Source organism: Podarcis melisellensis (assembly GCF_964234715.1).
Source record: "Podarcis melisellensis genome assembly, chromosome: 2".
Classification (NCBI taxonomy): domain Eukaryota; kingdom Metazoa; phylum Chordata; class Lepidosauria; order Squamata; family Lacertidae; genus Podarcis; species Podarcis melisellensis.
Genome location: NC_138529.1, coordinates 67,305,042 through 67,327,714, shown reverse-complemented (window position 1 = coordinate 67,327,714; position 22,673 = coordinate 67,305,042). Strand labels below are relative to the sequence as shown.

Below are 22,673 nucleotides of genomic sequence, written 5' to 3'. Positions count from 1 at the left end.
AGGGCTCCCTTTGAGATCATTGTGCTCAGACCAATAGCTGGGAGGGGGAGGAATATTCCCACTGGGCTCTGCTGTATCCAGAGATAGATTCCCAGGCTCTGAAAGAGTGGCCAGTTGCTGGATCAATTTCAGGGAGATGCTGGTAGCAGAGTTCACGGTGGCTTAAACGGAACAGCGGCTAATGCAGAACAGATGGGGGAGTGCTTTGTGCGTGAGCAAGCTGAGCAGGAATGGAAGTGATGCCCCGGCCTCCCCCCCCCCCCCGCCTTCTTTGGCCTGCTCCACGCTACGGGAGAAGTACACAGGTGCACACTCTGCATGCAAGCAGACAGTACAGGTGCCTGCTTGGGCTCAAATCCACCCAACCTTTGATGACGGACATAGAAGCTGAAGCAACATAGGGTGAATGTGTCGTGCGTTGTGCCAGCGCTCACTGCTAGGAAGAGCCAGCCACCAGCAAAAGAGGCTTGCAAGGACTCTTCCAAGGGTCAAAGGCTTCATTCACCACCACCCCTAGACAGATGTGCTTATATTCCCTCCTCCTTAGTCTTTGGGGTGTTGCAAGCACTGTACTTCCTTGGTTTACAGCTGGCCCAAGATCTGGCCATGATCTTGAGGCTTCGATGGGGGCACTGAGAGAAGGATCCAACTGGCCAATCAACTTCTCTCTGGCAGTTATCACAGAAAAGGGTAAGAACCACAGACTGTCCATCAGAGAGCACTTCCATAGCATCCACCTAGACAAAAGCCCAGTTAAGTTGCAGTAGTCCCACTTGGCCTTGACATACGACAGATGCAGCCAGGCAAGTCAAGACCCAAGTGGTCTGAGCTGCCTTCCCAGCCCTATGGGAGAGATGGTGGGCTGGGAAGATCCACTTCCCTAGCAGATGGGTCCCAGCAGAGGCTAACACTTCCTTGGAAGCAGGTCATACCTTTCCCTGGAGAAAATAAATGCCCTAGGCAGAAGGCTCTATTCCAAAAAAATAATTTATGGGTGTGGATAATTCATGTGCATTAGAAATGATATGTACATAAATATTTATCTCTAGGGTTATGTACAGGGGACAGCAGGAGCCAGGAGGGAAGGGCCACACCCCGCTCAAAACGTCTGTCCTTGTGGTCGTGTGTCCAGGTACGGATGGGGTGGGCCTGAGGAAGCTGGCTGGCTCCTGCCAAATAATGAGATTTCATAAAAATATTATTAAATTGGGAATAGTATCAAACAAACAAGCAGGGCGCCCCATGGCTGGGGGGAATGGTCCCATGGGTTGGGTGAAGGGGGAGCCCAGGCATTTCGAGAGTGCTGCTCTCCCTGGGATTAGGTTCCTCCCTGCTTATCTGGTCCTACTTCTCCTCAGACAGCTGGTAGCATCCAAGGCTCAGCTAGAGCAACGGCTTTGGGGGAACCTGAGATTATAGGGCAAGAAGGCACCAGCACGAGTGCTAGGAGCACCTGCAGCAGTTTACAAGGAAGGCATCCAGTCCTCGCCAGGGAACCTTTAAGTTGCGGGTGTCCAGCAGGCTCCAGGACCCTGAGATGCACTCTCAGCCCCTGCTGATATGGCTTCCCAGCATTTTCTTCCACCAGGGACAATGTAAGAACTTCTGCTCCCAAGCTGCGTAATCCTCTAGGAATAGAGAGAGAGGAAATCCTGCCCTGGGGTCCACTGCCTACTACTCTCCTCATGTCCGCACATTGTGGTAGGGGAAGAGGCAGGGGGTGATGGGCAGAGGGTCATGGGTGAAGACAGAGTCGTCGGAGGAGCAGGTGCTGGTCGTGTCCTCACAGGATGGAGAATACTGTTCAAAGGGCATTGACAGGTCCAGATACTGGAGGGAAAGAGAGAAAGGACACCCTGTCAGCATTCACAAGGGACAAAGGCTTGGCTCCCACTACTTCTGATTCCGGGAACTTAAAAGGCTTTCTGAAACAGCTGCCTTTGTGCCTCTTCCTGGTGGTCTGAACCTACCTCTTCAGAGACAGCAACCAAGACCTTATCCAGTCCCTCTACCAGCTGCTTGAAGGTGGGCCGCTGGGAAGGCACAGCATGCCAGCACTCGCGCATCATCATGTACCTGTTTGGGAAAAGGGGAGGGGACATCTCAGGCTAGAGCATCCCATAATATGGATGCAGGTGCTGTGGTTAAGATCGAGCCCACAAGAGGCACACACATGACGGCACTTACAGTTCGTGGGTGCAGTTGGAGGGCTTGTCCATCCGGTGACCTTCTCTCAGGAGCTTGAAGAGTTCTTCCACCGGGATGCCCGGATATGGAGAACCACCCAACGTAAAGATCTCCCACATCAGAATGCCAAAGGACCACCTGAAAGCACAGTTGAGGGTCAGGGAAAATAAAGGGGCAAGAAAGCCATAAAGAAATTCGAGGTGGATATGTCCAGATTAGCCCTACACTACCACCAAGCATCAGAAGGTGGACCTTGCCCCTGTGGAATGCGCACTACCTCAGCAAGATCTCACAAAGATGGATTTGTGACCACAGAGGTGGCATGTATTGAAGTTACATATGCTGGAGACAGGTTACAATGATGGACCACTTTACAGGGAGCAAGCAATTCTATGCTTCTTGTCATCTTTATGCAGGCAGGTAGGGCCATTGCACCCTGGCTTTTCCATGCCACTTATGGTTCATCTAGTAGGACTGACAAATAGGCCCATTTATTCTCCATACAGCCAGGATGGTTGGGAAAGGGCAGTAGCTTGCATGCAAAACACCCCAAGTTCAATTCTTTGCATCTTTAAATAAAAGTAGGAAAGACCCCAGGGAGCTAGTGTATGTCAGTGTTTCTCAAATGTGGGTCTCCAGATGTTGTTGGAGTACAACCTCCATCATCCCTGACTACTGCCCCTGCTAACTAGGGATGATGGGACTCGTGGTCCAACAACAATCGGGGACCCAAGTTAGTGCAACACTGGTAGGCAGTACTGAGCAAGATGGATCAATGCTCTGCTTTAGTATAAGGCAACTTCTCCCTTTTCAAAACACAGTAGCTCAGCTGCTCTGCCAGATATAGCTGTGTAGGCTGATGTGGCTGCGAGAGCCTTGCAGAGTCATACTTACACATCACTCTGGTGGGTGTACACCCTGTCAAAAAGAGCCTCTGGTGCCATCCATTTTACAGGTAGACGACCCTGTGGGGAGAAAAAAGAAAAGCTCTCAGTTCATTGACACTTTCCCTGGGCAATGTCTCCTCTTCTGAGTTCTACCCTCTAGCATCCACTGAGCAATAGCCACATATCCACTCCCATAGATGTGCTCATTCTAGTTTCCTACAAGACCCTGGATTCATTGAAAGTAAAAAAATATCTCTCTTCACTAACAGGGTAGTGCAAGAATGTGTGTATGCACACACAAAGGGCTATGAAGGTTTCTCTACTACTTTATACTACATAATTATTTAAAAGGTTGATATGCCACCTGTCAGGGTAGCTACTCTCCCAAGTTGGCTTCCATACATTGTTAACCATTTATTGTTAAGAAATACAGAGCACAGTAATTGCTCTCCCCCAGTGCCCACCCTCCTCTCTTTTTCCCAGCCGCATTGCGTATTTCCAAAGCCCGTTGCCAATTCTGAGTCTTCCCCTCCTGTGCTTCTCAAATACCATCTCACTCACATTGCTGGTTTTCTTGTAGTAGTCAATGTCATGAACACCCCGGGCCAAGCCAAAATCAGCAATTTTCATGACGTTTTCTTCGGTGACAAGGACGTTGCGAGCAGCCAGGTCCCGGTGAATGCACTGCAGAGAGAGAGAGAGGAGAAATGAATCCTCTCTGAGGATCCGGAGAGCCCACTGCAGCCCAGAGTCAGACACATCTGGGCTAGTGGGTTGTTGCTGCATCTACCATGAGAATCAGGAGGAGCTTTGCTGCCTCTCTGCCTTGCCATTCACTCATTCATCACATGATGGCTGCCCAGGCCTGGTACATACATACCCCTCTCCTTTGGTAGACCTAACCCTCATGTAGCTGACCCTCATGGGCCAGTCAAGAGCCCAGCAAAAGCCTTAGAGTGCCAGTGCCTGGCTTAGAGCCTTCACAGTTTTAGGGAAGCTTTTAACTATTGTATTTTAATATTTTGTTGGAAGCCGCCCAGAGTGGCTGGGAAAACCCAGCCAGATGGGCAGGGTATAAATACTAAATTATTATTATTATATTCACTGTTGGCACTCCAACAGGACCTGCCAATGCTTCAGATGACACTTGCACATTGGGCAAATCATTTCTGCTTAAGTATGGATCCTGCTAGGGTTGGTGAGGGGGCAAAGCCGTTTGGGCCAGGCTGCTCTTACCCGCTTGGACTCCAGGTACTCCATGCCACGTGCCACCTGGTAGACACAGGAGACCAAGTCTTTGAAGGACAGCTGCTCCTCAGGCATCTTGGTGATATCAAAGGTGTAGTCTGGCGTGGGAGGGCGACGGGCGCGCAGGTACTCCCGCAAGTTCCCCTTGGCAGCAAACTCCACAATCACATAGAGAGGCCCTGCAGTCAGGAGTTATATGTGAGCCTGTGCTCTCAGGTGCAGCCTTCATAAATCCCGCACAATGTCTGCTCCTATCCTAGAACATCAGAGCCTAGAACCATTGTTCAGTTGCAGCATCCTCCTATTGGCCCCACAAAGGTTCTAGTCTCTCCTGACTTCCCAAACATCCCTGCCTCTTTCCTCACAGCACCTGGTATCTTCTGCTTCCCAGCCCAAAGAGGCAGTCACTTACCATCCTGCGTACAGACTCCTAACAGGTTGATTATATTCTTGTGTTGGTCCATCAGTTTCATCATTTCCATTTCTGAGATGAGGTCAGCCAAGTCTTTGTTGGTGGCATTATCTGGCAAGGCAACAGAAGGAGGTCAGACTGGGGCGTCCCATGATCTAGATTAGAAGCCAACAGTGGAAGGTCTGAAGCCCAATGATTCAGCTCTCCTAACCCTGTATATTGTGTTTACCTTTGAGCATCTTGACAGCCACAGTGATGGGTCGCTCTGGCCGTTCTTGATCGATGCCGTAGGCTTCTGCTCTCACCACTTGCCCAAAGCAGCCCTCACCCAGTGGCTTGCCCAGCACAAGCCTGGGGAAAAATAAGGGTAGAAAGCCTCCTTAAAAGGACAATCTCATGTCGTCATGGGAACAGATGCATTTGGGTGGGAGGGACCTAAACTCATGGCTGTATCCAAAAGCTGGCAGGTCCCCTGCAGTGGGGCAGAATCAGATGTTAGCACCAGGTGCATTTGCAGGGCCTCAACCACAACATAGAAATCTGACCCCATGTTCTCTCCTAGGCCCATGCATCAGCTATCCCAAGTTGTGAGGTGAGGTGATATGTACAAGCATCATTGGGGGGCGTTCATCAATGTCTACACAGTGCATTGACTAACAAATTCCTTTCATTTCCAAGAATTTGCTAACAAGTTCATTTCCAAGAGACTGTAGCAGCTGGAGTGGGAAACCTTTTCCAGCACAAGGGCAGCATTCCCTTCTAGGCAATCTTCTGAGGGCCATATGCCAGAGACAAAGGTCCATCTTGTCTGTGAGTCCTGGAAGACCCGCTCCCTGCTGTGTCTGCCCTTTCCAGCTGGCCTGGGAAGGTGGGGCCCTGACTGACTCCAGCTACAAAAGCTGAGGCTGCTGAACAGACTCTTGGCCTGGAGTATTGTTTGGGAGGATGGTTGCTGCCATTAGTTTTTTGTATTTTATTTTAGATTTTGTTGCATTTTATGTGGAAATTGTTCAGTTTGGTTTTGTGGTTTTTTATTGTTTAATTTATTGTTTGTGGTTACTTTTGTTGTGTTGTAGTTATGTATTTTGTTCCATGTTGTAAGCTGCCTTGAGCATGGTTTGAAGTATGGAAAGGCAGCATACAATAAAATTAGGTGTGTGTGTAAAAGTGAGTGAGTCAATGGGTGTAAATTTTGCCATTGTATAATAGCTGACGTACACACACACCTGGCCCCTCAGTCTGAGGTTCCTTACCTTTGTTCTACAGGCAGCAATTCAAGAGACAAACCGCACGGCTTTTGATACCAGACAATTTTTATAGCCAGCCCCTTAGTCACAGAGCTAAGCAGGGTTACAATGGTTTTGTAACCATTTGTTCTTTGAAGAAAGCAGTACTCTCATTCACTCTACTGCCTTCCCTCTTTGTGGTACTTGGCCACTCTACTTGCTGTGCTTGCCCTCACTTGTGAGGGGGACATAACATGTGAAACTGAAGCACGTGCGTACCAGGTGGTATGTGACGGCTGTGATGCCATTTTTGGAGCCACTGTGCTGGTGGGAACAAGAGTCCTGTGCAGCCAGGCACACGTGAACTTCCAGCTCACCAGCTGCTTCCTCTCTGTGAACACAGGCAAGCATGGGTCTAAGGCCACTGACAATTGGGCAGCTGTACCACATGTGGGAAGTAGCCCTTTGTGTTAATAAACACACATTTTGATACAAGTTTGGTGAGAAGGTGGTTTTGCCATTCTGACACTGGGCTTGTGTGAGTCATGTGAGAGCCTGGCCAGCATCCTCAGTGGCACATGCAGAAGAAAGCTACGCTGCACTTCACAAGACTTACCTGTCTCGTGGGAATTCCCACTTGGAGTCCAGAGGCAGCTCCACTTCCATGACCCCAGCCAGCATGGGTGTGCAGCTTGAGGAGAGGCGGGTGACACGCATCAGTGATGTGGTGGACTTCCCTGAGGAGCTGGATTCCAAGGAGAACTGTGGAGAAAGACCCAACATTCAGGTAGATTGCCCCACAGACACTGCTTTACTCCAGAGCAAGAACGGACTAGACAAGGGCACAAAGGACACAATGAAACAAGGGACAGGGCAGAACACGCACACCTAACACCAATAAGAGCCATCTACAATGCAAACAAGGTCCATCTAGCCAACCAGATGCTGCCCTGACAGTTTAGCTGAACTTGGGAGAGCTGTTTTTGGATATCTGCATGGTCTGACTGGGATTTTACTACCCTGAATAATTTGTTGTACTCCAAGGATCTGAGTACCTCACTTTGTCCATTGCTGACTCTTGGTCTGAGCCAGCAGAGAACATTGTGGGCCCTTGAAAACCACTGCAGTGGCACAATGGATCCTTCTTTAAGGTTACTGGGTACTTTAAGGTTAGTTCTGGGTCTTTCAGTACCTACCTGCCGAATGAGCGGGAATTTGGAGAGTTTGTGTACGGCCATGGGCTCCAAGGGCTGCTTGCTCGGCTGGGTTTGCATCCGGCACAAGACAACAATGACAATAGCCATCGCGATGGCTAAAGACCCCGAAGTGTAGATAATTATATCGGTATACTTGATTTCAGGGGCATTTGCCTCTTGCACTTCTTCTTCTTCTGCAATAGCAAATAAATCCACAGTTAGCGTGCTTCAGGGGGGTTTAACCTGCTTTGACCACAGCAGGTAGCCTGGAGGGAACATGGCTGTGCTTCACGGTGTGTACATCGGCCTGCAAAAAGCAGCCTGTCTGTACCTGGCTGCAGAGCCTATCAGTACCATAAACAAAATGCATCCCACTGATTTCAATGAGAGAGCCTAACATATGTTTAGATCACTTTGACTGTCATAAATGGCGCATAAAACGATAACTCTGGCTAGATCATACTCTCATCCTTGAGCTATCCTTGAGCCATCACATAGCCATTTTAAGGCAGTTGCCTTTCAGTGAAAACCTAGAGCTTTTGCTAAACAGAAATTTCCTAGCTCCTGGAATTTCATGCAGTATCTCTTCCACATTTAATTACATATACAATGTGCTGTTTTCAAGCTCTAGCCATTCAAAGCCTAGGCAGAATTCATTTCATTACAATTCCCCACCCCACCCCTTAAGATGTACTTAGGCCTTTTTGTTTTTAATCAGTGGAATATGTCTAATTTGTGGGTATTAAAAAACAGCACCTAGTCTCCACCCATTTATATTACCTGCATCCTTAATAGCTATGTAGGAGTGTTGGTCTACACAACTATTCAAGCTGCAAGGGCCCTGTCTGATTTTTCACCTGCCTGTCCTAATTCTCCATTCAAATCAAGGGACTTAAAAGTGGCTGGATTCTTCCTTGTACAAAGTGGGTCCAAACTCCAGTCTGTCTTTTCAGGATTTATACACTGAGAAGTGCAGCATCTCTTTTGATGGACTGAAGCTGTCATATTGTGATTGATATATTGACAAAAGACAACAGTAAATTGTTCTGTATAATTCTACAGTGAATAGATCTGTCATGTTGACGGATTGACTGGCAACTTAATGCTCAAGTGGGGCAGTGTGTCTTGCAATTTGTTTTCAGCCATTTATCTCTCTGTCTCTCTCTTTAGCACATTCATCTCACTGGATATTCTACAGGGGTACGACATGCACAGTATAGTCCCCACCCCCAAGCGTCTCCATTAGGAAAGGTAATCTCTGCTTCTAGCTCTGCAAAGGAATACCCTACTACCATTATCCATCTCCCCCCCCCCCCAATCCAATCATCCACCGTCCTTTCTCACCTGGAAGCACAGTGAGCCAAGCTGACTGGTATGACAGGCCAATGGAATTCCCTGCCAGGCAGGTATATTCCCCAGCATCTTCCATGGAGACATTGCGCAGGTACAGCACTTCCACCTCCGAGCTGTTAATATCTGCAGTCTGCCAAAATAAGTTGCCAGTGGGAGGCAGGGAGAAAAACATTAGTTCTTGTTGATACAAAAAGGTTATTCAAGCTTCTCATTGGAAGGGGAACATCTTGCTTGCTGCCAATATATCTTTCAAGGGTGCATCTTTATCTCATAAGTGCCTGATTAATGGTCATTTTGCCATCATCTCTGGTGAGGGTGCCCTAAATAAGTGCACCACAGCCATTGCTAAGTTTTATTGCTTCCAAGCGACTCTTCTACAGAAAATCATGTATGAAGCCTCTGGGCTTGAGACACAACAACTCTGCTGTGAGAATAAGCAACCCAACTGGGACAGTGCTAGACTGATGATGCAGCTCTTTGTGTTTGCTTGTTTTCTGGACATATACTCTAAGCCACATCTTTCCAAACTGTGTGTTATGACACTCGACTGCAGTGTGTAGGTGTGATGTGCCCTTCTGGGGCTGGAAAGGGATTAGTTTAATTTCTGGTTTGCTAGTAAAACTGAATTACTTTGTCACATAATGATGCATGTCTAAAAAGTGTGTCACTAACATGAAAGGTTTGGAAAGCTATGCTCCAAGCTTACAGAGTTGGTGCTATTGAAAGTAGCATCTCAGCCAGTCTTGGACCTCCTCTCTTTCTTTGCAAATAAACACAGGAATCACTCTTGTAAAAGCCTTCTTTTAAGATAAACTTTTGGTTTGAAAATGTTAGCTTAGGTGCATATTGCATAATGTGCAATTCTTAATATGGGTAATAGGCTATATATGCCCTTGGCTCCACAGATGAGGGGTCAGCAACTAGGGGCCCCTGGTCTAAATCTAGTCCACTGAAAGGTGCCACTTCCTATCCAGCCCCTGCTCCCCCCCACTCCGTAACCTCTGTTGCTTGCCTAAAAGTGTGGGGAAAAGCGACCTTTCTGGCAATGGAAATCTCTGCAAAAAATAAAGGGGGGGGGGCTCTGGTTACCTTAAGCACTTGCACATAGGGGACTCCATCTGGGCCGTAGCTGCTGCCATTCACTTCAATGTGCTTGAGCCACTGTATGTGGGGCTGGGCGTCGCTGTAAACCTTGCAGAAGAACTCAACGTCGCTGCCCACCACTGCGGTGGTGTTGGCCGGCAGCCCGGCTTGCAAGATAGGCCTGTGCGGAGATCTCTCTGCCAGGAAGAGAGCAGGGAAAGTTGTTGTCCAGCACAGCTGAAGACTGCCAGGTCCCCCCCAGAGGAGCTAAGGTCATGCTCTACAGCACATAAATCACTGCACACGGAGCTGATAGTGCTATCACAGCCATCCGGGAGTGCAGAGGCGCAGCCAACTGTCAGGGAGTTACCCCATCTATCAAAGCGCAGCACTTTCTTCTCAAAGCTCCCTAGTACAGCAGTATATGCAGTCCTGCCTAAAGGCCTGGTGGGATCTGAATGTCTCTCTCCCACCCCCCCACCCCCCACTGCCCGCCATCTCCTTCCAGCCCAGCAGATCTGATATTACTTAATGCCATGGGCTGAACTCCCACCCATGACTGGCTCCAGAGCCTCTTTCCGGTGATTACAAGTAAGCCCAGAGAAGACAGATAATGAGGGGCTGAGAGATAAGGGAGCAAAAGGCTTAGAGCTAGTCCTATAGATCTAGGCAGGGCTAATTAATTTCATCTGACTTTATGGCCTGGGAGATCTCCAACTCCCTTTGAAGTCAAAAGCGGGTTCGGGGCATTTTCCTTCTCTTTGGGGGTGCCTGAGGTCAGGGTGGCGAGCCTTCTTCCTTCCCACAGGAACCTGGCAGGCTGCCAGGGAACTGGGGTCTGGCATCCCACACAGACTCAGAGGAGTAAGGAGCTTTTCAGGCTGAAGGTGGGGGAGTGGGGGGGGCAGCCCACTTTCCTTGTCTTTTTTTCACATGTTGCTGCGGGAGGGGGGGTTCACATATCTAGATTTGGAGCAGTATGGCAGGGAGAAGGCCACCTCACCTAGCACATCCAGGAAGTAGCTGTAGCGGATGCTGCCAAACTTGTTCTCCACCAGGCAAGTGTAGTTGCCTCGGTCCGAAGGCACCACACTCTCCATGACCAAGCTCCAGTGTTGATGCCTTAGCTGGGTGGAAAGAGGAAAAGGCAGAAGCCAAGATTATCACCTTCTTTTAAAAGGGCTGTCCATCAGGGCCATAGCTGTCAACGTTTCCCTTTTTTAAAGGGAAATTCCCTTATTCCGAATAGGATTCCTCGCAAGAAAAGGGAACAAAAGTCCCTTGTTTTAGACACAAATCCTTTGAGCTATATACTAAGGCCAGCAAATATTTCTTCAATTACAAAACTATTTATATACGGGTGTATCATAGTAACATATCAAAGCTGTTTAGTATCTATATATTAAAAAACATGTAACAATTTAAAAAACAGCTAACTGTTGTGAAAAGATGTACAGTCATACCTTGGATTCTGAACGCCTTGGTACTCAGACGTTTTGGCTCCCAAATGAATGTTCCGGTTTGTGAACGTTCTTTGAAACCCAAATGTCCGACAGGGCTTCCGATCGGCTGCAGGAACTTCCTGCAGCCAATTAGAAGCCGCGCTTTGGTTTCTGGACATTTTGGAAGTCAAACGGACTTTTGGAACAGATTCTGTTTGACTTCTAAGGTACGACTGTATTCTGAATTGCCTGCATAATCATGGCAGAATAGAAAAGTTTCCCACAGGTGTTTAAAGGTCGAGGCAGAAGCTGCCTGCTGAATCTGTTGGCAGAACACTCCACAGGCCTGGGCTGATGACACTAAAGGCTCTTTTTCATGTTGGTGTCAAATGAGCCTTGCCAGTGCAAGGGACAACTAACAAAACTCCTGCAGCTTATCTCAGTGATTGGCATACAAGGGTTCCAGTAGCCCCTAAGGTGCCCTGGACCTACGTTCTTCAGGGCTTTGTAGATTAATACAAATCAACCTTGAACCTGGCTCAGTAGCAAATGGGCAGCCGGTGTAGATATTTTAACAATGGTGTTTGCATTATGTGTTCATGCTCCATTGTTAAGGAATGGGGCACGTCCATAGGCTGACCTTTTTTAACAATGCACTGAATCGAGCTAGGGAGCAGAAAGAGGAGAAATGCAGGCAAAAGAGGTGGAAATGTCTAGCAGCTGCTCTTTTGATGGAAGCAAACTTTTGCAAAATTAATATATTGATCTGGCAAGGCTAGGGCAGCCAGAGCAAAAGGGGATCAGGGGCACAGCAAGTCCTGAAGAGGGTCCTGGAGTCTTTGCATAGCAGGCTGAATTCCCCAAACTCACAGAGGTGACCCTTGATTCTCTGCTGAGTGGCTTGTGCAATATTGTGGATTCCTTATAGAATAACCCTTGTGCCTCTCTCTCTCTCTCTCTCTCTCTCTCTCTCTCACACACACACACACACACACACACACACACAAACATACCCCTCAAATCCTAACTCATAAAAACCTGGTGGACAAGGCAGCTGTGGTCCCAGCCAGGTGGATGAAAAGGGAAAGGAGGGCAAGGGGAGAGATGGCAAATCTCTAAGGGGCTGGGCACTTACCCTGATCCCTCCAATCCGGTGCTCCCCTCGGAATTCCCTCCCATTCTTCAGCCAGCGGATTGTCGGGTTGGGGCTCCCAGAGGCTGGGCAGCGGAACTTGACTGTGTTCCCTGCTGGGACTGCATACAGCTTCTTGTCCATTCGGTGAGGGTGCGTCCAGTAAGGTGCTGAAAAAGGCATCACACTATTAGCTCCAGCTTTTAATTCAGGCTCAGGGGAGGCTCACACTTTAGGGACAAAGGTCTGTGCTCTACCTGATGGTGGCAGCAAACCCTGGATTGCTCTCAGAGAAAGGATACGCCAATGGGATATGGGAGAGTTCAAGGGGAGAGCAGGTGTCTCATAGGGACCTAGGGATGTGCCAAAATGCACAACGGCAACCCTTCCACTGAGGAACCTCAACGTTCCATGAGAAATGAGTGTGCTTTGGGATATGCGCCAAGCTCAAGCAGAGCTCCCTAGTTTGCAGGCAACTGTTATCAAACAATTTTGGGACACATCGACAGCAGAGGAGGCCTGGGAAGTAAGAAAGGAAGATGTCTGGCCACCGTGAGTCCATGTATTTACTAAGCACCCCTTCTTCACCCAGTTCCCTCTCCCAGCATGCAGCAGCACCCAGAACTGAGTGAAGCACAGCCAAGGAGGCATACTGACCTCGCCGGGTATGTATGGGCTCCTCAAGGGAATCGGCATGGGCACTCTCCACACCGCTGTCTTCATCGTCATCACCAGATGCCAATGAATCTGAAAACAAAATGGTAATTCTTTGTAGTCTTGCTTCTTAAATAACCATAGGGCACTGAACAAGTGGCAGTTATCAAGGGAGCACCTGGCTACAGTGGACCAGCATTTTCTTAGCAGGAGTGCAGAGTAGCAGGCAAAATGCTAACTGGAGTGTGTTCAAAGGTGACTGGGGGGAGAGGAGGAGAAACACTGTTGGCTGCTACAGTTCTAGCTCATTTGTTTGCTTATTCTTTATTTAGTACATTTAATTACGCGCCCTTCACCAAAGGTCCCTGGGCAGGTGGACAACGCAATACGAACAGCAAAATGCAATCAATAGCAAAAAATTAAAGCAACCACCAAACAATAAAAGCATATACAGAAAGTAATCACCGTGCACATTTCCAAAAGCCTGCACAAAACCCCAGCGTTGATATCAGGAGTACATCAGGAAGCAGAGAGTTTGGGGGCCACCACAAAAAAGGCCTTCTCGTGTGACACTGTCCCCTGGACCTCTGAGGGTGTCAGCAGACCAGTGGGGCCTCTCCTGCTGATCTTAAATCCCAGGGCAGAGTACAAAGGAGGAGGCAATCTATCAGGGTTTGTTTTTGTTTTTGTTTTTTTAAACCAAAGTCATTTGGGGCTTTACATGTTGAAGACAAAACCTTGAACAGGCCCGGAAGTGATTAAGCAGCTCGCGCAACCTTCACAGAAGGGGTGTAATCTGAGATCTGCCAGCTGTTCCAGGCAACCGTCTAGTTTCATTGTGAAAACCAAGGCTCATATTGTAGTGTCCTTTAGGAGGAGCGCCAAGTTAAATAAATTCTTGTTCCTTTGACTAGGGGACATGCGAGGCACGTGTGGCAAAGTCTGTGTTGACTAGGAGCTGTAGCAGAGCAGATGCTTTGAATGCCAAAGGTCCCTGGTTCTCTGGCATCTCCAAGTTAGGCGAGGAAGGACTCTGGAGACCCACTGCCAGACACTATGAACCAAGGGTGGCTGACCTGCGAGTTGTGGATCATGTCAAGCCCCAGAAATGTTTCCAAGTGGTCCCCTAAGACTTTTTGCCCTTTTTATTTTATTTTTTAAAACCCACCTCTGTTTGCTGCTTACTTCTCTTACGCACTAGTCTTTGCTAGCCGTTTGGGTTGTTTCTGGGTGTCCCTAACACTTCCGTCCCCTTCTTACTCTTAAAAAGGGACCTCTTCTCCCCTTGGGGTGCTGACATGGCAAGAATGTCATAGAGCTGTTTCCTCAGCTCTTAAGACCTTCCTCCACTGACACCGCTTCTCATTTTTCCATTCCACATTGGACTAGGAGGAGAGGTCTTTGCCCTGAGGAGCAGAAACATTACTGAGCAAACATGTGCCATACGACCTTCCCTCAAACAAAAAAAAAGGGTTGCCACCGTTCTGAAGAGAGGCCGGAACATCTCTTACCCACAACAGAGATGGTGAAGTTGCGCAGGCTTTCCCCGGTGCTCTGCGCTCGGCAGGAGTACAGGCCCGAATCTTCATAGGTGGCTTCCACAATCTCCAGCATGCTCTGCCGCATGTGGATGCGCCCGCTTGGGAAAAGCTGCTTGGCTTCCTTATACCATATGATCGCAAGGCTGTGGTTGGTGCTGCAGTAGAGCTTCAGCAGACTCCCCGGGTCCAGTAGCAGGTGCTCCTCCTCCGTCTCCAGCATGTGGCTGTCAAGCATCTCTGTCCAACGCAAAAAGAGGGTCAGTGCAAATGACAGTGTGAGCTCACTTTAGAAACAGCGCGTGTTTAACACCCGTAACTCAAATGCTCTGGAATATGGGATAAGTAGGGACTCCCTTTACCCCAGACAGATGCTAGAAGACACCAACATATAACCCCCATTTCCTCCCTGGACCACCAGAAGGCATGCTTGAAAGTGTTGGAGCATAAGAGTGACCCTCTAGGAGATGGTTGAATGGGTTGGTCTCACAGGCTTCTGGTTGTCCTGTACACAAGAACAACCAGCCACCAACTGTGCCACCCCAAGGGCACCCAAAGGGCAAATGCCAGAGCTCAAGGCTGCCAGAATTCTCCATCCTCTGACCTGGAAGCTTCATCAACCTTTCCCACATGGAACAGGATTGGTTTTTTCATTTGGGAGAGAAAAGTACTCTGTATATACATGGCAGCAACCATTTTACGTGCGTCTGATTGATGTGTGACCGTGCGCACACTCATCGCCGCAGACCTGGAAATGGGGCGCAATGGGGCACAACAGGGTGGGGCAGGCTTATGCTCACTCTGCCGATGTACGCAGGCACCAGTAATTCAACCCCCCGTGGAAACAGGTGCCCATAACCTTTGCTGTCTCACTTGTTCTCAGAACACAAGTCAGTCGAACCCCTTACAGGCGGATCTTCAGTGTTCCCATAGTGGGCTAGCACTTGGAAGCTGATCCAATTTGGGAGTGTCTGTGCACTAAGCAGACCTGATCAACAGGAGAACAGCTTGCTCTGGAGCAGAAATGGGAAGGTCTGGAGGAAGGGGGGAGGGGAAATTGGACTTTGCCTCAACTAGAAATATTAGTGATTTGGGCAGGGGAACTCTATGTGGAATATTTTCACCTTCAACATGAAAAGTGAAACACTTCTCAAACCTGTGTTTTAAAATTGTTACACAGGCAGAATTATTAGATCCAAGATTTTAAAGGAATGGTGCCACTTTCGACTGAATTACTAAAGAAGCAACACTGTAAGTTCAAACTCTCAAATGCTTCACAAAACAGAAGGTGATCAGGTATTTGATGCAGAAGGGCAATCTGGGAACCTATGGAGCCCATCGCTTCTGCAACATAGTGGCGAGGCATTTGCACAACAAAGTATCTGACGTTTCCTGCTTCAGATTTCTACACTGGGAAATAAACTGCTGTTTGTATGTGGAAATACACACAGAACTAGCAGCAAAACTGTGTTGAGCTTTTCGCTTCAATTCCTGCAATTTTTCTGTTTTCTGAATATGACACTCAAAGTAATTGAGAGAGCGGTTGCTGAACAGCTTGGTAGGTTTCTGGAGGAAACATTGGCTTTAGATCCATTTCAGTCCGGTTTCCGTCCTGGTTTTGGGACCGAGACGGCTCTGGTTGCCCTAACAGATGATCTCCGTAGACAACTGGATTGAGGTGGGTCAGGACTGGTGATCCTTTTAGATTTGTCAGCAGCCTTTGACATGGTCGATCATGATCTTCTGGACCACCGCCTCGCAGACGTGGGGATACAGGGCATAGCCCGTAACTGGTTGTGCTCTTTTATCTCTGGTCGGGGACAGAGGGTGGCACTAGGGAGGGAAATGTCGTCGCGCCACTCCTTGGTATGTGGAGTGCCACAGGGCACAATTCTCTCCCCGATGCTTTTTAACATCTTTATGCGCCCCCTTGCCCAGATTATCCGGAGCTTTGGGCTGGGCTGTCACCAATATGCTGATGACTGCTGATGGATGCTCTATCTGCTGATGGATGGCCACACCGACTCGGCCCCGAACACACTGACCAGATGCTTGGAAGCTGTGGCTGGATGGTTTCATGGGAGCCGATTGAAACTAAATCCTTCGAAGACAGAGGTCCTATGGCTGGGTCGGGATGGCATGGGGATGAGGGACCAACTCCCTTCTCTTGCGGGTCCAATTAGTGCCATTGCCTTCCGTTAAGAGTTTGGGTGTAATCCTTGATGCCTCCCTTTCCATGGAGGCGCAAGTTACAGCAACAGCCAAGGTGACATTTTTCCACCTTCGCTGCATCAAGCAGTTGGTCCCTTACCTTTCCCGCCCTGGCCTGGCCACAGTGATCCATGCTACGGTCATCTCCAGGCTTGACTACTGTAATTCGCTCTACGTGGGGCTGCCCTTGAAGCTGTCCCAGAAACTCCAGCGGGTGCAGAATGCTGCAGCGAGACTCCTCACGGGGTCCCTGCCATGGGAGCATATTCACCCAGTGCTTTTCAAGCTGCACTGGCTCCCGGTGGAGTACAGGATCAGATTTAAGGTGCTGCTTTTGACCTTTAAAGCCCTTCCCGGCCTAGGACCCTCGTACCTATGGGACCGCCTCTCCCGGTATGCCCCACAGAGAGCCTCAAAGTCCATAAATAGCAACACCCTTGTGGTCCCAGGCCCTAAGGAAGTTAGATTGGCTTCAACCAGAACCAGGGCCTTTTCAACTCTGGCTCCGGTCTGGTGGAACTCTCTGCCTCACGAGACCAGGGCCCTGCAGGATCTGATTTCTTTCCGCAGGGCCTGTAAGACAGAGTTGTTCCGCTTGGCCTTTGGCTTGGAGCCAATTTGATTCCCTCCCTCTCTTTCTTTTTTCTTTTCCTTCTCCTTCTGCAATGAGGCTACATTTTAATATTTTAATGTTTCAGTATTTTAATGTTGTATTTTTTATTTTTGTTTTTAAGTTGTAATCATGAAACTTGTTTTTATTATTGCTTGTAAGCCGCTCTGAGCCCAGCCTTGGCTGGGAGGGCGGGGTATAAATAAAAATTATTATATTATTATTAAAGTAAGGTCAGAATATGGATCTTTCAGACATTGATTCTGCTTAGAGAGATGAAGTTAAGTTGTCATCAACGATATGTTATGAACTGGGATGGAAAATAATAAATAAGGACAACTTTTTATCTACAGTGACTATGACTCTTTTAACGCAGCCCTGTATATATTTATTCAGTCACAAGTAAGTTCAAAGGGACTTACTCCCAGGTAAATGTGCAAACAATTGTGTATGATAATGAAATAACATTAACTTCTTCAGTATTCTGGAAATTGCAGAATGTGTCTGTCCAAATATATTGCTAGTCCTCAAACTGCATGTTACGGGTGTTTGTGTTCTCTAGAAATATGAGTTAGTTCCGTTTCTGCATGATAACGTCTAGATATTGTTCGAAAGTCCAGATAATAAAATCTATTTTTCATTTGCTCAAATGTTGATGTCATCCATTAACAACTTTTCCTATTTTCCCAACTGACAACAAGATATACTGTACTTGGGGGTGCAACAACTGCCAATGAGAGCTGTAACCTATAGATAATACTGTTATTGCCAAGGCATTTCATATATGTACCAAACAGCAGTATTTTACATAGCAAGGTATATACAATATATTTTACATCCTTACACCACAGTCCTATTCATGTCTACTCAGAAGTAAGTCCCAATGAGTTCAATGGGATTTACTCTCAGGTAAGTGTGTACTGTATTGCACCCTTGATCCTTGGTGGTTAGGCTCAATATTAAAGTATCACATACCCTTCAATTTCCCCCTAAATTTCAGTTCCTCCCAAAGAATGATCCAACTCTCCCTCCCCCACAATATGCACACGGCTTCAAGATTTCTGAAAAACTTGCAATTTTATTCGGGAACCTCTAGAACACCAAATTTACCAAAAACCATTAAAAGTAGGGGCAGGGGCTCAGAGGAAGATTCTCCTGTTTCATCCCTGACCACTACTGACTCTGTGGGGAAACACTCCAATTTTAGGGGGATTTTAGCTTGTGCTAGAAACATTTTGTGACTGGTTGAACATAGGATGCCAGGTGTACAAAAGCCAGTGATTGTATGCAGATTCTATAAATGTTGATTTGGGCGGAGGAAGCAATATATTTGGAGCTGGTGCTCACAGGGTGTTGGCGGCAAGCGACTGCTTGAGACCGAGACAGAGAAAGAATGAGTGGGATTTCTAAGGACTAGGTAGAAATCGCTAAAAGTATGGACTACAGTTTGAGGGGAAATGCAGTCACAATGCGCGCTCCCCCCCCCCCACCTGCCACCTTCCTGGGGAATCTCTGAGCCCAGCTCACAAGCCCCTTTGTCCAGCACCCTCTCCTTTGCCTCTTGTTCTGTGGAGCAATGATGTCATCAAAGCCCCTCTCCTGCCAGTCCTGGACAGGAGAAAGGATCCTGGCGGACACTGATGCATGACTTCTCTGCTTAGCTCTCCCTCTCTCCCCCGGCACCACATCCCACCCCGCCCCTTCTCTCTCTGTGGGGGCCCTCGATTGAGTGGTCACTCTCAGCGCCCAGAGTGACTGTTTTGACAGATTCCAAAATGAACATGTCAGGAAGCCCGCGACCGCTGCCCCTCCCCCCCAGAGCCCCTCTCCCCCAATCACCATTGTCCCAGCCATACTGCTCCTTTCCCGTGCTCTCTCTGCCCCGACTTACAATAGGGGCCAGTCCCCCTTTCAGCAGACGGGGCTCTGCCTTTGCAGGATTGGGCGAACGGTCATGTGGGGGGGGGGAGCCGGAAGGATGGGAATGAGATAAGCAGCCTCCCCCCCCCACCCTCTTCGCCAACAGGAGACTCATTTCCCCTCTCCCCTTTTCATTTAGCTCCATTCCTCCTGCTCGCTTCTCTCATGCTCAACACAAAAGGCCTTCCCTCCCCCCCCTCCCTATGGCATGAGTGGGAGTGAGAGGTTTCACACTCAGCTGACTCCACAACTTCCCACCTCCCTGTTTGTCTAACCTGGATTTGAACTATAATTGCTTTGGTGACCCATCCTCCTTCTCCAAAGTTAGCCTGGGTTGCGTGGGAGCCCTGCCAGCTCCCCCTTCTCCCCACCCCTCCCCACAATGCCTCCAACCAGCTCAGTCACAAACCAGACCCATTCTCCCAGGTTTGACTGATGCTAGGTCTTCCCAGCTGATGAATGCTGGCCTTCCTTCATGATGCTCTGGGACAGAACTCTGGGTGGGAGGTGGGTGGGGTACCCTGATAGGAAAATGCTGCCAACCAGCAGAGACAGCCGTGAGAATGCTGTCTTACTTTACATCCACCATCACTGTCCCTCCAGCAGCATCAGAGGCCTAGGTAACCCTGCAGATCTTGGACAGCAAAGATTCTTCTTTCCATCCTGAACCTTGGAGCTTCTTCATTTTAAAACAAACAAACAGCCATACCAGGCAGCTTCAGATGGCAGCTGGGTTAGATGCTACTTGGAAACTTCTAAGAAAAAAATGGTATGTGCAGGGGGACTCCATAGACACATCTATCCCCAATTTAGGGAAACTCTTGCACAACCAGGACTGGGAGGCTTTGAATCAGCAACTAATGCAACCTTGTGAATGTTACTACCTGGAGTGGACATCTCGCTTGCTTGCCTTCATCACTGACCCTGAGAATATGCTCCTGTGAAGACAGGGGGGGATATGTTCCCCACAGCTGTTCTTTACTACCGAAGCACTTAATGTAATTGCCAAGGGTAATTTAAGAGTTTTCTACGGATATGGCTTCAGACCGAGAAAACCATTCTGATTGGAAGGGAAGCAAGCCCCCACCTTTAGGAGAGCTTTAAATAGATACAGAGCCCATTTGATTAGGAGTCTTTTAAGAGACCCATAGAGCAAGCAGAGGCTGTTTCCAGAGTAGCATTTCAGAGGGCGAAGAGTGTTCAAACAACAAAGTTTGCATCCTGAACAAATCTGGAAAAGATTTCCAACTGGAGGACCCGATGGCGAAGATACCATCGTTTCTCTACCCTTTGTCAAAATCGCACTTGAGAATAGCTCACTTTAATTCACTGAAGGGTCTGCATCCTTCTAAACAGTTTGGTGGGCCTCTTGCCCCCATGAGAAAAATCAGGAAGAAATATGGAGCCTCCCAGTTCCGCAGGTATAACTTGCACAAAGGGTGAAGATACGCTAAAGGTGTCTTCTAAAGGTTGTATGTTTAGCCCTGCCTCCTGTGTGACACAGCTCCTCCTATCCCAGGGGATAAACATCAGAAGTGGGGGGAGCCTGCCCTTGGACCATGGGGTTCTAGGTCACATGGGAAGCCTCACGTGCCAAACAGGCTCCCCACTTCAGAGGTTTATGGCTCAGCATGGCAGGAGAAACCACAAAACTTTAGGGATGGGGCTAAACATGCAACCCTGTAGCCACTTTCACAATGCTTCCTTCCTTCACAGAGTAGTATCTGAAGAGCGCTTAAGGGAATCTAAATACTAACACCTGGGAAAAACACCCGGCCAAATTGACTTCAAGGAATTTCAAGTGCTAATACATAGGATAGGCATTTGAAGCCCCTGTCCAGAACATCACCCCCACTTTTCATCACCCACCTTTTTCTCTTGAGTATATATGGTGCCTTCTGAAAACAGAATACAGAGAATAGCCTATATGCCAACTGCTACAATAAGCTTAAGCCCACTCCCCAGGTAGCCAGGTAGGTGATGGTAGAGCATTACAGCACTCAGGGTGACAGCAGGAGCAGGGGCACATAGGCACAAATAACAATATCCCCATCTGTTTGGTGGCAGGGCCAATAGCAGGATAAATGCCTTTTCTCAGGCATGAGGGATGGTGCCAAGTCCCTGGCTTGGCATTTTACCCTCACTCTGCCAGAGGATGCTGAAAGTACAAAGCTAGACCGAAGGATCAGCAGTCCTAGCAAATTTGATTACTCGGAAGGGGCCAGTCATCAAAAACGCAGACCACATTGGCCAAATAACAAAACCAAACTACACAAATTCCAAATGTTGCCTTTATTACAGGGTTTATCTGACAAGTGGAATGCCTGCATTGTGTGTTTGGCTCCCTTGCAAGGGCTCCACAAAGCAGAACTGCAGTTATTTTGACAAAACACCAGATCAGACAACTTGTACAAGCGACATCAACCCTGCTATATATGTCTAACAACGTATTTGTACTATACTCCTATCATACACAAATCCATACACAGCTGTTTGGCTGCGCTTAGTTCCGTCTTGTAGTTACCTACTTAAAACTGATAAACAGAATAAAGGACTAGACAATCAGGAGGGGGGAAATTAAACTAGACCCAAGGGAGAACTTTGGTCCTGGTTTGTAAAGCAGGAAAGCACATGACAGAGACACCCAGGGCAGCCAAGGGGAAATTAGGCCCTATCAAGACCTTGCTCTCACAGGCTGGTTACTATGGAAAAATCTTCCCCTTCCCTGGCACAAAGTGTTCCCAGGGAATTCGGGCTAATCTGGAGGAAATTGGTATTTAGATTGTGCCTTAATGTACAAGTAGTCTCTGTTTGAGGCTGGGATCTCTTATACGCTGGAGCACAAAGCAAACACCTATGTGAGCGCTCTTTGTGCCCCCTCCACCAGCACAAGGACAGCCTTTCAAACTGTACTTTCGACTCTGCAGCCATCACCGCTGCCTGCGCTCTGTTTAAGCGCAAGGAAGGGGTGGAGGGAAGGAAGAAGCTGGGAACTCAAAAGCACCGTGAGCCATTCCGATTGATTCCAAGCCGATGCCGCCGCCTACACACAGCACACCAGAATAGGGTGGACGTGCTGAACACACAGAGAAGTTAAGGCTAGCAGGTTAGAGGAGAGCAGGCTTGCAACACATTGAGGCACTACACGTATAACATGAATTAGGCCAGTGTAGATGGTGTATTGGATGTGGGAGGGCTGGTTTCCATCTCTGCCATGGATCTCTCTCTCTCTCTGTATTCCCATGTCACGACAAACACAGGAGAAGACCATACAAGCCTCAGAAAATGAAAAGTGTCCTATAAACACCAAACAGTCATAGCCCCTGAATAGATGGCCACCCTGACTCTTGCACCCAAACACACCCTAATCTTTCTGCTCACCTGGTTTCATCATTCCTTCAGCAGAAGCAGCTGCCCAAGCACATGTTGTTGCCACTGCCAGGAACCTGAGAAGGCCACACAGCAGGGCTGTCATCCTGTTGTCTCTTCTTGTCCCACAGCTCCCACTTGGATCCTCCAAGCCTAGATTGAGAAGGGAAAGGGATTGTCACTCCATCGAGTTTTCCATTGCAGT

The 22,673-nt window shown here is 48.3% G+C and overlaps 1 protein-coding gene across 3 annotated transcripts in view; it reads right to left on the bottom strand.

Annotated features, from left to right (window-relative positions):
• Positions 1-969: 969 nt before the first annotated feature.
• Positions 970-22,673, bottom strand: part of FGFR4 (fibroblast growth factor receptor 4) — a 71,150-nt gene continuing 49,446 nt past the window's right edge. For all 3 annotated transcript variants that reach the window (XM_081901002.1, XM_081901004.1, XM_081901003.1), the window contains 17 exons: positions 22,481-22,621; positions 14,332-14,598; positions 12,824-12,913; positions 12,170-12,336; positions 10,596-10,719; positions 9,599-9,789; positions 8,501-8,639; positions 7,157-7,350; positions 6,577-6,722; positions 4,964-5,085; positions 4,735-4,845; positions 4,311-4,501; positions 3,636-3,758; positions 3,082-3,152; positions 2,188-2,325; positions 1,971-2,076; positions 970-1,830 (listed from right to left, as the gene is read on the bottom strand). In XM_081901002.1, coding sequence (XP_081757128.1) covers positions 1,684-1,830; positions 1,971-2,076; positions 2,188-2,325; positions 3,082-3,152; positions 3,636-3,758; positions 4,311-4,501; positions 4,735-4,845; positions 4,964-5,085; positions 6,577-6,722; positions 7,157-7,350; positions 8,501-8,639; positions 9,599-9,789; positions 10,596-10,719; positions 12,170-12,336; positions 12,824-12,913; positions 14,332-14,598; positions 22,481-22,621 — 2,468 coding nt within the window. In that variant the 3' untranslated portion in view covers positions 970-1,683. The remainder of the gene's footprint in view (positions 1,831-1,970; positions 2,077-2,187; positions 2,326-3,081; positions 3,153-3,635; positions 3,759-4,310; positions 4,502-4,734; positions 4,846-4,963; positions 5,086-6,576; positions 6,723-7,156; positions 7,351-8,500; positions 8,640-9,598; positions 9,790-10,595; positions 10,720-12,169; positions 12,337-12,823; positions 12,914-14,331; positions 14,599-22,480; positions 22,622-22,673) is intronic.